This window comes from Protopterus annectens, chromosome 3.part0 (assembly GCF_019279795.1).
Source record: "Protopterus annectens isolate FY-2018-M chromosome 3.part0, PAN1.0, whole genome shotgun sequence".
NCBI classification, from domain to species: Eukaryota; Metazoa; Chordata; order Ceratodontiformes; family Protopteridae; genus Protopterus; species Protopterus annectens.
This window is the reverse complement of record NC_056731.1, coordinates 844,023,068-844,040,423: the sequence shown is the minus strand read 5'-3', so window position 1 is coordinate 844,040,423 and position 17,356 is coordinate 844,023,068. Positions and strand designations below refer to the sequence as shown.

The 17,356-nt window shown below is 35.3% G+C and overlaps 1 protein-coding gene across 4 annotated transcripts in view; it reads left to right on the top strand.

Moving 5' to 3' along the window:
* PIGN (phosphatidylinositol glycan anchor biosynthesis class N) overlaps positions 1-17,356 on the top strand; it is a 1,150,670-nt gene that overhangs the window by 849,296 nt on the left and 284,018 nt on the right. For all 4 annotated transcript variants that reach the window (XM_044065181.1, XM_044065178.1, XM_044065179.1 and 1 more), the window contains 2 exons: positions 9,611-9,713; positions 12,735-12,821. In XM_044065181.1, coding sequence (XP_043921116.1) covers positions 9,611-9,713; positions 12,735-12,821 — 190 coding nt within the window. The remainder of the gene's footprint in view (positions 1-9,610; positions 9,714-12,734; positions 12,822-17,356) is intronic.

The following is a 17,356-nucleotide window of genomic DNA, read 5'->3' as shown; positions in this document are numbered from 1 at the left end:
TCTATAGAGGAGTAATGGGGCTAGAGTGGACTTAAAGGAGTTAGCGTGGATCAGAGCATGTACATATCCAAGACTTGGTGAAATAGGATTTTAATTGTTTTTTTAAAATTGACTTTGTTTGTCTGTAACCTGACTTTGAGTGGGAGGGAGTTCAACATTTTTGCGATAGTATAAGGGTATAGGGAATCATCTGAGTTATGTCTACTTATGGATACTATTACCAGTCCTTTATTGGTGGACTTTAGCTGATGGCTGTTGGTGTAATGGTTAATCAGGCCATATAGGGCTGGTGTTTTCTTAGGGTACTAGAGAATTTGGTGAGCTAGGGTTTGTTGATTTAGGGTAAGTAAGTTAGGTAATTCCATCCACGACAGTTTGTGAAGGGTATGACAATGGTGAGATTTGTAGGAAGAGTCAGTAGCAAATTTTGCTTTCTTGTTATAAGTGGGTAGTTTGCATAGATCATCTTTATTTAAGAAATATAGAGTAATGTGAAGAGTAAGTGGGCTCTTGCTATGGTAGTTTTACTATTGGAGGTCAGGTAATTTTTACATTTGTCGAGTGTGCCTAGTTTTTTTGGGCACCTTAGTTATGGTTTGAGCTATGTGCTTGCCGAATTTCATGTTTTGATCAATGATAACTCCTAGTCGCTTGGTATGTGCATCTGGTATGATATGGGTGTTGTCAGAGGTGATAATTGTGAAAGAGGGAATGGGGTCTTTAGCTTTGGAGGGATAAATGGGCATAATCTGGGTTTTTTGTGGTTGAGTATTAATTGGGAGTCTGTTAACCAGGTGTAAACTGCAGTGAAGGAATCTTGCATTATTTTCTGTAGAAGCTGGAGCGAGAGGGCAGAGCAGATTAGGGTAGAGTCGTCGGCGTATTGTACTAAGCTTGAATGAAGGGTGGCTTTTCTGTTTATGTTCATTCTGTCAGGGCAGTGGCCTCCTCTTCTGCTTTTTTCAAGGGTCTGGATACTATATCCATCTTGGAAACTGCTACTCTTTTACCAAACATAACAAATTGAATGTCTTTTCCATGGCCATCTTTCATGAGTTTTTGCAGGGCTCTTCTGTGGCTTCCTCCTCCTATACTTTCCAGAAGTTTTTGCACTCTACCAAGAGTAAAGAACACTGCAGCAATGATAAGGGAGAACATAATACAGTTGTGTACGATTCTTCTATAACAGTAGATGTCTATTCCTCACTGTTGCATTATTCTGTCCTTCCCTCCCTCCCTCCCTTCTGCCCCCTGTTACCTTAGGTTATCCTAATTCTGGCCAAGGGGTCCTTCTCATATACTGTTGTCCTTCTTCTTCCATCTCTGGATGTACATTTTATTGCCTTCTCTGGGTTTGGTCTGGTTCTTTTGGAGCCCATCAGTTCTGAGGATTAGGCATCCATACATCACATCTGATGTATGATGCCTGGAAGGTGTAAAGGTTTTGGTATGCTGGCTAGATGCTTAGCTGTCCTCCACAGGATAACCCAAGAGTAAAGAATACTGCAATAGTGGGAAGTAGGACATCTTCTGTTATGCAAAGATCTTGCATAGCTGTACTTTCTAGTTAAATCACAATATTAACAATTACATCATATCTGCCTTTAGCTTAACAATAAACTGTGACAAAGAGGGTGTGACTGAAATGTTTACTTGAGTAAGAAGGTAAATATTTTATCATAATGTTGCCCACATCATCAGGCATTTATCACCAGCCTGTTCTTCTCATCAGTCTTCGGGAATTTCTTACCCTTTGCCTTTGTCATCAGTCACAATAACGTACCCACAAAAGAAAATATACCCATAAAACCCACAGAAGCAATGCACCCACATAAATCAAACCACTGTAAGTAGCATTCATTAAAATTAGAAGGAAAAATGAAAGAAATACAAAAAATGTTCATCAGTCAGAAAATGCAAAACAAATGCAGTTTTAAAAAAGTTACACTAATTAACATTAACCTATCTGGAAAACATAACTGAACTGTAAACCTAATATTTTGAAGAGCAACCTACATTCAAAAAAATGCTAACACTTCAGAGCAACAGTAAAAAGTTAATTATGATATGAATTCATTAAAAAGTGTGTATGCTATAGTCAAGCTAGAAGCCACTCATTTACTTTATCCCATTAAAATGAATGAGAAGCAGTATCCAAACTAAAGATCTCTGTCTCACATGTACACAGGTGTGTGTGCATACACACATACACTCACACACACAAAAATCTTTGGGATCTGTGGTTTTTGTGACAAGTAGCATATATACTGTAGACTTAGGAAGCTAATTTCTTGGCATATGGATGTACTGCACATCATGAAACCTGCTCACTGCCAAAAAAAAAGAAAAAAAAAACAAAACTAAAGTGCAAGATATTTAATTTATTGTACAGCACATTGCCATATTCAGTACACACACACACACACACACACACACACACACACACACACACACACACACGTACTTGCAGACCATTAAAATAGAATGTGTTGCTGTATTTTTATGCCAGCCATTGTTTTTATCAAGTGCAGGGTATGCCAAATGGGGTAATGTTGACTTTTTTGCTTTATATATGGGTTGTGCTTTGGGTTGAACTAAATCTCTGTGTGTCTTAATGTGGAGACTTTGAGCTATACCAAAAGTTTAGGTATTTGAGGTGGGAAGTGTGTATGTAATTTTTTTCAGGTTACAGTAAGGGCTTGTTAAGGGGATAGTTTTTGTGTCGTGCATGTGTGGAAAGTGTATTCAAATGTCTTGTGTAGTGGTACTGTTAGGGAAAGGGTTTTTCATAAGGTAATGTGTTGGGCTGGGGTTAGGGGTAGCACACAAGCAATGTGGAGCAGGCAGGCTTTAAAATCCTTTGTTCCTTTAATAGAGTGTAAACTAGCTAACATTTATGTAATTCTTCATGGCTTTCTACTTGAGTTTTAGTTCCCTCTTATTTCAACAAGAAGTTCATCTCAAAATGTTTAAAGACCATTTTTTAAACTTTGTCATCGCTAACAGTAAGCATCATCTATTCAGTCCAATGTATACAAGACATGGTCAGTAAGTAGTGATGTTAAATGCTGTACCTACATAATCATTTATTTAACCTGTTAATGAAGGCCTTTGAATTGTTCTATAAACAAATCTACAGTAGATCTTTCTATATTTTAGAAATATTTTCAAGTAATATGTCAAGGATTTGTGGATTGAACCACATTTGTGTTTGTTTATTGCACTGCTTGATGACATAGTTTTGTGCAGTACACATTTATGATGTGATCATTTCTGATGTTCCAATTTGTTTTGCTTTTTGCTGCTTCCTTCTCTGCTTCGTAAGAGCCTCGTGCTACCAAGTTTTCCTAATTTACTCTTTGGTCAGGAGTTGGTGCTAGCCTTCTTTGCATGATGTTCATTTCTTAGTCTCTCTTGATTGTATGCTTAATCTGCATCCTTGCTTTTACCTTGTTAGCCTTTCTCAAACCAAAATATTGTCTTGAGATATCCTTCTTAGACTGGGTGCCTTCTGCATCTTTCTTAGGTTGTCTGTCATGAAGCCCTTCTTCTTAACAGCCAGCCACTGTGATGTCATTCTAACTAGTTGAGTTACTTTCCTCTGTGATTGCTGATCATGTGTTGCATCCTGCTTACCTGAAATGCTTTATGTGCAATGCTTTAATGTATGAATTCTCAGTCACACCTTCACAGGCACGTGGTGTTTTAGCATATAGCTTGTGAAGCTGCTACATATGTAAGATTTTGTAAGAATTATTTATTTTATTTATTTATTTAGTTATTGACATTTGTTTACTGTGAACGTCTGACTGAGGCACAAGAGCTAATTTTCAGCGGAGGCCCAGGGAGAAAAGCTCCACTTAACAGAGAAAATAAAACATTAAATAAGAAACAGTTGGAAATTATATATTTCAAAAATTAACAATATTGTAAGACACAGAGATATACTAAAAATATGTTACACGAGAAAAAGCAAAGTAAAACACAATTCTGGGGAGAATCATTTTGGCAATTCATAGTATGTTTACAGTTGAACTAAACTTGTGACTTTACTAAAGGGAGAGAGATTAGGGTAGAGTAGCGTAAATAGGGAGGAGGTGATAGGAAAAAATTATGTAAAGTGGTTATAGGGTAAGATAGCCAGGTGAAGATGAGGAAGTGGAGGTGGTTAGAGAATGTGTACAGATAGGAGTGGAGAAAAATAGACAAGATTTATGTTCATCTAAGAGTATAACATGAGCAGAGCCACAAAATGATGTACGTCTTTGGTTGTACTTAACACATTTAGAAGTAAAATTAGCACCTGCTGAAATCTGTTTTTTATGACAACCAAAATACTGTAATTATGTTATAAGCCTGACAGGACCTGCTTTTTATTTCCTTCTTTCTCTCCTTCATCATTCCTCTTTCAGCACACTATTCAGTACTCCTCAAAGTTAATAGGATTCCAAGCACTGTTTCACCAGCATAGTGCTGCTTCCAGCAGCAGAAAGATCTTCTTTCTCGGGAATTTGTTTCACCCCCAACACCATCAGGATTTTGTTTGCCAGACTGCTTCGAATCTAATTCACATTTCCTTGTGTATACATTCAAAAATGTTAACACGTTAAATGTTGGCAGAGTGCTTTTTCAAAGTTAGGCAAAAAGAATTTTGTAATGATTGGCCATCTGCCACTGATTCTGTTAAAAAAATAAATAAATAAACACCATCCATCCAAAGATCACCCAAATAAAGATTCCTGTCCTAAAAGAGATACTATATCTGAGACACCACTAGCACATCTTAAGAGTATACTCACACCGTTCATCTGATGCTCCCACAATCTCTAGTAAAAGTAGCACAATTACTCTTCTTTCTTATTTTAAATGCAATGTAGAAACCATTCCTGGCCCATTTCCTTTCAGTGTTTATTACCCATTCACCTGTTGCAAACAAAGCAATGCTTCCCACGACACATCCTGCTTTACTGTACTGAATGATGGCAGTTTACTAAACAAGTATGAGCATCTGGATGAATTTTTTCTAACCCAGAGTCCTGCCATTGTTACAGTCACTGAGTCCTTTATTACAAATGACACACCAAGCTTAAAGCATCACTACCCTGGATACAGTTGCACATTTATTCCACTGCTTGGGAAAAACTTAGGTTTTAGGCTGCTATTTAGATACATAACATTTTGCACATGCAGGTTGTAGCACAGGCGCCCACGATCACAGTTTGATGGTTTCCAAATTCTGCACTCGGTATTCTTCTACTGCTTGTATTGCCATAGCCTACCTTTATCTTCATACTGTAACAAACAGATTCAAAATTCTCATCAAACAGATATTTGATACCTCTATCACACTCGAAAAACAACCATACCATGGACTTTTAACACTAATCTATTAGGACCATTCAAATAAGTTATTGCTGACTTCTTTGATGACTGGAGCCTCACACAGATAATTGAGAGCCCCACCAGACCAAACATAAAGAATAATAAACACACTTCTTGACCTTATCATTACAAATTCACTTAATTGTATTTCTTCAGTGAAAGTATATAGTATATTCCTGCCTCACTTAGTGGGCATTGTCTCATAGCTTTAACACTTATAGTCTCAGACCCTCTCCCAAAAAAAGGAAAGTAGATGCTCCAAAGCCAATAGCCTTCTGCCAAAATCACAACAGAACATAATTTTCTTTAAAAAACAGTAATAACCTCAGTGATACAGCCCCCTCTTTATCTGACACACTACTTAAGCTTCTAGAAAAGAAAAAAAAAAACATTTCCCTGTTATCTTACAGTTGAAGTCTAACAGTGCATTTGTTTAGAGAAGAGCTTAAAGCCTTTCAGAAGTAGAGGTAATGCCTGGAAACAAAGGTTGAATTCCCCTAGTCATGAAGCTTGATCGAGATTGATAAATCTATTTATTTATTTATTTGTTTGTTTTGTGAAATATAGCCAAAAAAAGCAGTCAGGAAACATAAATCAGGCTTTCTTTAATCCAAGCAATCAGACCTACAGAATCAACCTAAAAGCTTTGGAGGCCAAATAATCAACTAACTGTTAGAACACTTGAATAAAGACTTAATCAACCCGTGAACCATGAGTACCATTCCAGGCCCCTTTTCCTGTCCATATTTTCTGAAATAATTCACCCTTCCACCAGAAACACTTCCTTTACCCCCCCCCCCACTTCATTATTACTTCTCATCCGTAAAAAAAAAAAAACACAGTTAAAGAAAGCCTTTAGATTAGACTCCTACAGCTGTTCCTCTGGTCTTGTTGAGTTTTATCCCTAATTCATTAAAATGTGCCAAGAACATGTAATGCAAGCTCTTGTAAATATTTGCAACCTTTGTCTTTGCAATAATACCATATTGTATATCAGAAAACAATACACAGTAACTTCTGTGCTTAAGGTTCTAAAACCTTCCTTAGTTAAGAAGTTCAGATCTGTCTCCATTCTACCAACTGTAGGAGTACTATATGAAAAAATGTTTCAGAGCTAGCTGGCTGCACTCAAAAGCATTCTTCTTTCCACCTGCCAGTATGAATTTTGCTCTTGTAGAAATGCAGAGAGTGCACTAATGTGCATTTCTGATATTCTTTTAAACATATCTAAAGGAAATCTCCCAGATTCAGTCATCATCAATCTAACTAAAGTCTTTGAGATAGACTACTCCCTCTTCCAGACTTCCATTTGAAATTAAAACCAAAGCACTAGTCTGGTTTAATGTATTTTTACCTCATAGAAATTTCTTCATCAAAATTTGTTCAAACCACTTTCCTACAGCTGCATAATAGAAGGAATGATAAAAGATTCAGTCTAGTCTCCTTTACATTTCTGCATGTCTTTCTACTTGCAGATGATATAGTGATTTGTAGATCCAGTCCATCACCAGCTGCAGTCAAAAAAATAACTAGAACTATATCTTAACCACCTTTCTGCCTGGCTGTAAAACATTAGCCTTCTACTAAATGCTATTAAAACTAAATTTATGGTCGTCAGTACTCAACAAGCATTCTCTAATTTTCCTTAGACTGTTCCACACACAGCTCAGTAAACCAGACCCAGTTGTAAAATCATCTGGCATTTGTATCTAGGAATATGGCTAGACCCACAACTAAAGGTTATCTGCAACATACACATAACAAGAGCTAAAATCAATGAACTCATTTTTGGCTCTAAAACCTTTGACATTTCTTAGCCCCAAAAAAGCAAAAGTACAATTGGAAAAGGCATATTTCTGGTGCAAGTAGAATATGGGTTACTGTTAGATTCAGCTGCGTCTTAACAAAACCATTCAATTCTTCAAATTATATCAAACCAAATCTGGTGGATCATTGCTGTCATTCACTAATAAAGGCTAAATGGCTACCTAGAAAACAAAGAGCACAGCTCTTACTAGGCATTTTGGTATTTAAACTCTTAAATGCAGAATCCTTCCCCGCCATTGCCAGTTGATTAATCTTTAGGTTTTCCAGCTATTACCTACAATCCCTCAACATATCAGGGCCCACCCAGCAACCACCTAGTGGCAGACTTTATTGCATTGATCACAACCTTTTGCTCATGGTGCCAAAACCCTAAAAATTTTTGCCATGTAACCTAATAAAACATATATCATATTCAAAATTACAAAAAAAAATTCTAACTACTTCTATAGTAACTAGGTAGATGCTGCTTTCAAAACTCTTCTGTAGGTTGGTTATGCTATCCACTCATGTTTCTTTACCAGCTCCACTGATCTGTTCATTTGCCTGCTTCAACAAACTTGAACTGATCCTTTCTTCAGATTTCCTATAATACCACTCCTGATTACCTTTCTTAGCCTACCCTACATTCTGACATTCTGTATAAAGAATATTAATCCTGTTAGCACTTGTTTGGTTGCAATTGTTTCTTTTTTATGTTGCATACAAACATTGCTATATTATTTAAAATATTTTGTTGATCGACTCATGTCCTCACTTGCTGTTGTAGCTGCACTTTTATAGAGAGGTATTCTTGAGCAGTATATCTATATATCTAGCTATATATATATATATATATATATATATATATATATATATATATGTGTGTGTGTGTGTGTGTGTGTGTGTGTATGTATACATTTATATATATATATATGTGTGTGTGTGTGTGTGTGTGTGTGTGTGTGTGTGTGTGCATGTGCGTGTTTGTGTGTGTGTGTGTGTGTGTGTGCGCACGCGTGTATGTATACATTTTATATATATATGTGTGTGTGTGTGTGTGTGTGTGTGTGTGTGTGTGCATGTGCGTGTGCGTGTGTGTGTTTGTGTGTGTGTGTGTGTGTGTGTGTATATATATATATATATATATATATATATATATATATATATATAGAGAGAGAGAGAGATAGATAAAGGGCTTTATGACTGCTTTGCCATTATACAGCCCAGTTCTGTAAACTTGTCTTGCTTTCCTTTATATGTTTATTTTTCCATATATGTTTTTGTTTGCTCACATATTATTTGATTTGTAATCTGAGCCTGGCCTGAAAAAGTTTCACACAGAACAGTACTCTACCTTGGTAAACAAATGTGAATAAATATTAAAGAAATTGATTTTGTGGAGATGAAGCCTAAACATTCATTCCATGAGGAAAACATCACCTGCGTAGAGTACTGTTTATCATTCTAAGCTAATTCAGCTCAGCCACTCTTGTAAGCAGGCTTCTTCCTTATGGATATATCACTTGTCAGGGATTGAACCCTCTTTAAGCTACTCATTATATATGTGTTTTTGCTTGCAATTGGCTGGGGCCACCCAGTTTGAAGGACAGGTCTATGTCACCCACCTTCTCCTGGTTTATTAAAATGATTTGCACTTCTTTCTCCTGTTAGCATATTGTTCTGGCATCATCTGTCCAAGTTCCCTGTTAAGTTTATTTTTTCGTGGCTGTGATGAGACCAGTACTGTCCAGCTGTCCATATCGCCTTTGTCTTGTAATCTAGTAGCTAACTTGTCTAACACAAATTTACTTTTTTTAAGTTAATCAAAATAAAAAACATTTTCTAATGAATTGTTTCTACTACCTGTTTAATAAAATGGATTATTGATTCTTTCTTGTTAATGCTTTTGTTCTTTTTTGAAAACTGACCATTAAGGGTCACCAATGCGTTACCTACAAGGCACTCACAAATCCACCCATGATATGGCTTTGTCATATCTACAAGTCAAACAGCACAAGTGTCACCTGATCTATGGATCTAAACTTAGTTAGCGAGTCAAACAAAAAATGCTGGAGAGAGACAGAAATATGTCTCCAAGATTGCCACCTCTTTGGAACAGGCTTTTTTTTCATGTTAATCAGAGCCTTTCTCTGGCCCTGCTCAAACGCAGTTTGGATCAGTGTATAAGGACTCACAATTGTAAGATACTCAAGGCATAGGCACACACCTATGTCATCCTCTTGCCTTTAGGGGGCCATATATTGGGTAAAATTGGGTTATATTAGCTAAGCTTCTAAGGGCTAAGATGTTAGCCTAGTAATCTCTTATGAGCCTATAAGTTTTCATTACCCGTTGTTGCATTTTTTTCTAATTGACTTCAAATTAAAATATGAATTAAAGGAGTACATTTCATTTTTCTTAGATATGAGGCATTTTTCCCTTTGGTGTTGTCTTGCCTAATGTTTGTCTGGATTGTTGTGGAACAGGAGACATTGAGTCATCATGGCAGTTCTCCAGTTCAGAAGGTAAGTTCCCTACCACAAAAGGGGATCTTGGCTTGCTTCTGGGTGTTTTATTTCCTTTCATTAAAGTTAATTATGATAATATATGTCCCAAAATTCACATCTTACTTAATTGTTTATAAGTAATAAGTTGATTATTTCTAAATCATTGATCCTTTGTTACATTCAATACAGATGCATGCATGTGTGCATGCCACACACACACACACACACACACACACACACACACACACACACACACACACACACACACACACACAGTATCAGTGAGCAAAAATTTACATGCAAATTTGGAAAGTACAGGGTAACATATGTAATTTTGAAATCATAGATTACTGTGTCGTATACCGTGATTTTTCACTCTTAATCTGTATGACATCAGATGCTAGCAGCTCAGATATGCAAGAAAAATAATGAACGATGTAAGAACAATTCCAGAAGCAGTTTATCACACCATATTTTGAGGAACACAGTTCCCCATAAGTACTGTTTTTCTGTTAAAAAAATTTGAACATATGTTTCTGTGTGTGTGTGGGGGGGGGGACTGTACTTGCACCTTTCACACCCACCTCTGCTTAAAGTAATCATCTTTAAGATTACTCCCCTCCATCATCTCCCAAGGACAAATGGGCTTTATGACAAATAGGCAAACAAGAGACAACACCCTCCTCCTGGATGCCACTATCAGAGTTCTTAACAGTGATGCATGCCCCAGATATGTTCTCACTGCTGACACAAGCAAGGATTTTGATAGAGTTAACCTACATGCCCTATTTAATATATTGCCATTATTTGGATTTCCTTAGGAATTTATAAGGATAATTAAGGTTCTATAGCAGAAAGCTTCTATCACTATTCAGATAAATAAGTTCAAAACTAACCCTATACCCTTATCCAATGGCACAAGTCAAGGTTGCCCTCCTTCCCCATACTTCTTAAATCTCTATCTAGAACCCCTGCTCCTGTTTATTTCACAAAAAACCTTCCATCACATAGCTAGAATCTTTAATATAAACCTTACGTACTCTGCCTTTGCTGACAACTTAAATATATATTTTCAACTTCCCACCACTGATCTCCCCAAAATACTCAAAGCGATAGCTGAGTTCTCCGAAATCTCTAACTATAAAGTAAATTCAAATAAATGCCATCTATTTCCCTTGAATCTTATAGGCCATAATGAATATTACTTTCCCAAGAGTGAGATCAAGATTAACTACCAGATAAAATACCTAGGAATACTATTTACCCCCAACTTTAAGGAAATCACAAATAATAACCTACTACGCACATGGACTAACATTGAAAGTGGTATTAATAGATGGAAGAATATTAATATGTCTCTACTTTCAAAAGCTAGTGTCATCAAGATGAATCTGTTACCAAGAGTACTCTTTCAGTTAAATGCCACATTCTCAAATATTCCCCAAAAGTTCTTTCTTGATATAGAAAAAGCTATGTCAAGATTCTAATGGTATCCCAGATCTACTAGAATTAAATATTATAAACTTGTACTTACCAAGGATAAGGGGGGACTATGTTTGCTGGACTTCAGACTTTATTATAGTATAATTAATGCTTATAGACTAATACAGATAATAAACCATAGCCCATACGTTAATACCTGGACACCTCTGTGGACCAAAATCTGGTTTGAACAACTTAAATCTCTTGGATATAACACCAGATCTCTTCCGTTTTTAAACCTAAAACAAAAAGCTTTATTCACAAAAAACTTACTCCCACTAATTAAGCATATTATCCTAACTACTCAAAAGTTATTCAAATCAATACAACTATTCAATGCCCTTGCCTTTATACAACCGCTTCACCTAAATCCTAACGTGCTCATAAATAATAAACCCCTAAGTCTAACAAACTACCCCTGATAAAAGATCTTACAATATGGGAAATTTACAAATGGAAATAATCCAGTATACTACAACTAAGATTATTTTACCCCATCAAAGCTAAATAAGTTCAATCCCAAATGTTCACCCATATGCCCACACTGTCCAAACCAAACAGCTGATATTCTCTGTGTTATGTGGAATTGTAGCAAGGTACGCAACCTATGGTGCTCTTTAAGAGCTAGATTAGAGAAGATTGCATGCCAACACAAATGAACTTCCAAAAATGTTAAAATATATCCTTATCACAATGTGTGCCCTTATTAAATTTTACATTACAAAAAAATTGGACTGCCACATCTCCAATCACATGGGAAGACTTTAGCAAACTAGCTATTAAATATATCTCATCTCACAAATTAGTTTATACAACAACAAAACAAAAACATTACTATCTGAAATATTGGGGTTATCTATTAGATGTAATTTTCAAGAATTAAAGATAGACCTCACACTGACCTGCCAAGACAAACCTATGTTAAGCAAAGCTTGCAGTATAGGCAGCTTATCTCCTTTCCTGTCTATACTAATTTCTACCTCTACCTCTTTATAAACTATGCCCATTATTATATCTCTCATCTTTCAAATGATGTTAAAAATTATTTATCTCCTTTATTTGCTGATGTAATGACTTCTAGTGTATATTTAGTTTATATGGTTGTTTTTTAATGTATTGTCGACTTATATTTTTGATATGTTGTATTACTGTTTTTACTGAAAGACTGAATAAAGAGTTTTTGGAAAAAAAAAAGAGCTGCTGAACATTGTATAAGATCATAACTGGAGTTGTTTACTAACTCTTTTACAGATTACAGTTAATGTTTCTGTGAGCACAAGCCTGTGAAATATACCCAGTTTAAGAGCAGTCATAGGGCCACTTCTCTGGTGTAAAGATGCATGTGGAGTCCTATGTAGTGATTGTACTTGGGTTGTGCAGGGTTTTTTTTAAATTAAACTACAAATTAATTGCATAAATATCCAGAGGAAAGGAAGCAAAATCATATGACTGATCTACATATAGAAAATGTTTGAGCTACATAGAACTGTAAAATGAGGTAAGCAGACTTGATACATTCTGTTTGTGTGTATTTACATATATATGCATTTTTTTCAGCTTGTCACCTTTGACTTCTCTTGTGCATTGGATATCACCCAGCTCCGTCATCTCCAGCTTGATGATATACGCAGATCATTTTTCTTTGTATCCTTTCACTGTAATAAAATGTGTATAAAGTAATGTGTAAGTTAATATATCTTACCTTCCTCACATCACAACAACAGGAGGCTAAATCTAATTTCAGACTTCGGTCCATCTCCCTTATGTGCTGGAGTGTCATCTCTGAAACCCATCTAGACCAAATTAAATATAATGAGTGAATGCTGCAATTCATTGTATGTTTCTAGCAAGTCATTAATTTTTTTTAACAGTCAATTAGAGTTTGCTGCATTAGATGACAGGAAAGTTTCCTAGCAGCCTTTCTTCTGCTGTATATATTTCTAGTTGATATGACATTTGTTTACTTGGATCAGTGTAGCTTAGTTAAATTGACATATCATCTGGCACTAGATGCGTCCCCTACCCTACATTTTCAACTTTTTTTGCTATCAGCCATGTTATTCCTTAAAGTAACTTGTGTCCATCAAGTTGCTATATGACTTCAAATTCACATTTTTTGTGGTGTATTTCCAAAAATGTTTATATCTTATGAGCAGATGTCCTTTTTAAGACATAAATTTGTGAATGTGTAAGTGAATGATGTATTTGCTTATTGATAGTTTAGATCTAACATTATAACATCAAGCTAGCTGTTGTGACATTGGAGCACTGATAGGACAGGAGTCACAGAACAAGCTTTTTTTAGTTTTTGTCCTGTTATTGCAGTTGCTGGTATTCATAGCTGCATGCTTAAAATGCAGTACTCATTCTAAATATTTTAAACCAGAGACTGTATTGAAGGAGTAACATGTATATGCCTGTATTTAATTTTGTGTTTTAAATTCTTTTTTCTCTGACTTTGTATATGCTTGTGCAGTGGTGACATTTAAGTTGTTTAATAAACATTGACTGACTGATTGTTCATTACCATAATTTTATTGTGAAAAAGTTAATTTGGTTGTAACTGCTGCAGGAATAAAATTACCAAAATGATTTTTAAGTGTAGTCAATTAGATCTTGCTGCATTTATTGACAGGAAAATTCCCTAACAGTTTTTCTTCTGATTGTCTCTTAATAGACCATGAAATACCTTCTTATTTCTTCATTTTTCTGGAGATGATTCCATTTTATATTATGTGCTGTCTTGTATGATCCTTATGACCTGTTTTACCCATTGAATATGTTTAAGACAGTTGATGTTTTTTGAGGAAGATTAATTTCCATAGCTCACAAATATTTTCTGAGGTTAAAAAGTATCAAAAACTCAGTTATTTATTATTTATTCACATTTAAATAGCTGCCAACATGATTTGTTCCTGTTGAAATGAACTTGTCTATGCCATCCTCCTGATGTTAGAAGTATAATTTAGTAGTTTTTAATTGCTGAATCATTGTATTTATTGTTTATAAAAGTGAAGAGTTTGTATGCACCTGCCTTCCCATGCATATTAACGAGTACTGAGAGAGATTTCTATACCTGATGACATAATTAGGAGACAAGATGTGATTCTGGAAGAAGATACTCTTTGCTCTTGTATATTTAAAGTTGTTATTGTAATATTTAACATAGGTTTGCAGCATATGTTAGCATAACTCTCAACCTTCTATCACCAAAATGAGAAACACTGCCTCTCATTATTTGAAACAAACGAGTAAAACATGGAACACTTACTAGCAACGTAGTAACATCAACTAGGAAGCTTATATGATGGTAAAATGTGCCATTCTTTCTCTATAAAGTATTATTTTAATGAATCAATATGATTCATTTCTATTTTCCATAGAAATTAGTTAATTAAATTACTAAAACTGAATGCGTGACAGACCCGTTCAGTGTGGAACTTCAGAAACATGAACTTTTTAAGTCTCCAAATGAGGAACATCCTCGTAATGAAGTACAATTGAGTGGTATGTGTGTGAGATGTAGACATCGAGGCAGAATATGATGAAGTGGGTTTGTCATTGCTACATAGTCTTTCTGTGATTTTGAAAAAAACTCAGCCCTGTATGTGTGAGCCTCAGGTGTTCCAAAGTGAAAATACTGTGAATTCATTTGGAAGAGAAACTACAAATATGCAGGAAGACTATGTGAGCAACATGGCTTGGTTACTAAAAATATCTTTATCAGCAAAATAAAGATACAAAGTGATTAAATGGGATTTTTTTAGAGGTACTGTGCGGCACTGTTGTATGAGAATTATAATTTGTTCTGATACGGTTTGAGATGCACATTTTTTAAGCTAAGATTAAGCTAATTGTGGAAAAGGAATTTTTTTTTTCTTATATATATATTTTTTGTAAGAGTCTGTCCTGTAACAGCTTTTTTCTTGTATTTTAATATGCCATGGTAGTTAAAATTTGATGGTAATAGTCATGCAAAATAAGAAAATTATTTCAGGGCTAAGAGGCTTTTTTCACTGTTATGTTGTGTTACTGTTGATCTGTTACACTGTATCTCACATTTTAGTTGTACCACTGTTTGAGTATAGTTGAGCATCCTTTTCCTGTTGCAGGCAGTGCTTTATCCTGTAATTTGAATTTAAGTGCAATAAAAAGCCATAGTGCTTATTGTGGTATAATACAAAATAATGTAAATGCATCTGTAGAAGACTGATACTAACAATTTCATGAAAGACATGTAATGTAAGTATAGTTTTATAAGATTTGTAATTTCCACATAACCATAATCAGGTAGCTGTAATTCACTGTCTTCCTGGCTACAGAACTCTATGTTATAACTTGCCTGCAGTGATCTGTAAGGAACACTGAGGCTGAACCAGCATGTGCCAGACTGAAAAAAAAATCTAGTGAATTGAATCTACTGAAGTAAATTGCTGTGTTCTGTAGGAGAATAAAACAAGAAGGGTAAATAATAGTTTCATAGTACTGTAACAGTAAAAGCTTCTCACCTCTTTGCACACCTATAAACACGATGTTCATAGGTTCTTAGGTAGGTACTAGGGCCGGCTATCGGCCCAAGGGCCTAAGTAAGCCTAGCTGTGTTACACACTTGAATTGTACTGCCTTTATGTAAACATATCTATTATTACATTGCATATCAGTGATTTAGCTGCTACAAGGATAAACTGGTGCTAGTCTTTTTCATAGTGCTGTAACAACCCCCCCCCCCCCCAAAAGCAACACATAGACCTCTTGACATATTTAGGAATGGTTTCTGATCAGTTTCTTAGTGCCAAAACAATGTCAACATCTTCCCCAGACACAGTCAGTTATGATATGTTACTGTGTACCCTTAACTGCCATTCATCTATAGTGTCACACTTGGTGTATTAAGCATATATCATGGCTCATCCACACATGTTTTGTGTTTCAGAAATATGATAAAGACAATAGCAGGGTAGGTTGAATTTTAACTGTTCACTTCCAGAGTGCTATAATAACAAGAATTACCCAATCCCCACACAGTAAAATGCATAGAGCTGATACAATGAATGTTTACCAGTTAGTTTCTTTGTACCAAAACACTAACAACCCTTACACAACACACTTTGAGACCTGAAGTATTGTTGTATATCCACAATGAGTTGTCTTTGATATGTATTGAAACTAAACAGTTAACAGGGTTTTTTTCTTGCATACTTTGGGAGTATGACAAAGACTGCAGCAGGGCAGGTTGAACTGATGCTTCTCACTTTCATTGTCATGTAATATTAGGAAATGTAGAACATCCCCCCACAGCCTGTTGTTGGCACCTGTAAAATTTTATGGAAGGTAAAATTTGCTTCAAATTTGGAAACATCCACTCAAGTATATTTCCCAGATCTTTCAACAGCATGCTGTGCTCTATATAAGAAATAGCAGTAAAAGGAAAAGTGCACAGACATCTGTTTTCTGTGGCACTCAACCATTTAACTCAGTTACTTCATATAGATTTCCACATTTCACTTCTGCCTAAGTCAAAGATAAAACCAACTAGTATTTTTGTTACCTGTTACGGGACATCCTCTGTGTTCCCTGAAATTCAAGTAAAGCTCCTAAATATAATCAATGAACTCCCTATAAACATCAGTAAACAGGAGTAGCTATATGTCAAATGTTGTATACTCCTAAAATTTCTTAGATTTCATAAACAAAAACTCTAAGGAACAGATTAACAAACCTACTAGAGGGCAAAATATTTTCCGCCGTATGCTTAGGAATATAGATGCTTCATGTACTATTCCCCTGTTCAGTCAGATCAGAAACTAGTAACCTTCACTATTAGAATGTCTAAACCTAAAGACACTAATATTTCAAAATTCAAGGAATTTGAAGCACGCAAATGTCATTAAACTCTAGAATGACAAAAGAAACTGAAAAACCAAGGAACAAACTAAAGTCAAAAAAATTGAGCACTTTTGTTACACCTTTATTCTAATGGAACTTCATCATATTCTCCTCTTATGCAAGAAAAGTTTACTGTCAACATGCATGTGTGTGTATGTGTGTGTGTGTATGTGTATATATATATATATATATATATATATGTGTGTGTGTGTGTGTTGTGTGTGTATATATAGATATATATATATATATATATATATATATATATATATATAGGTTTACTATTAAAATGTCAA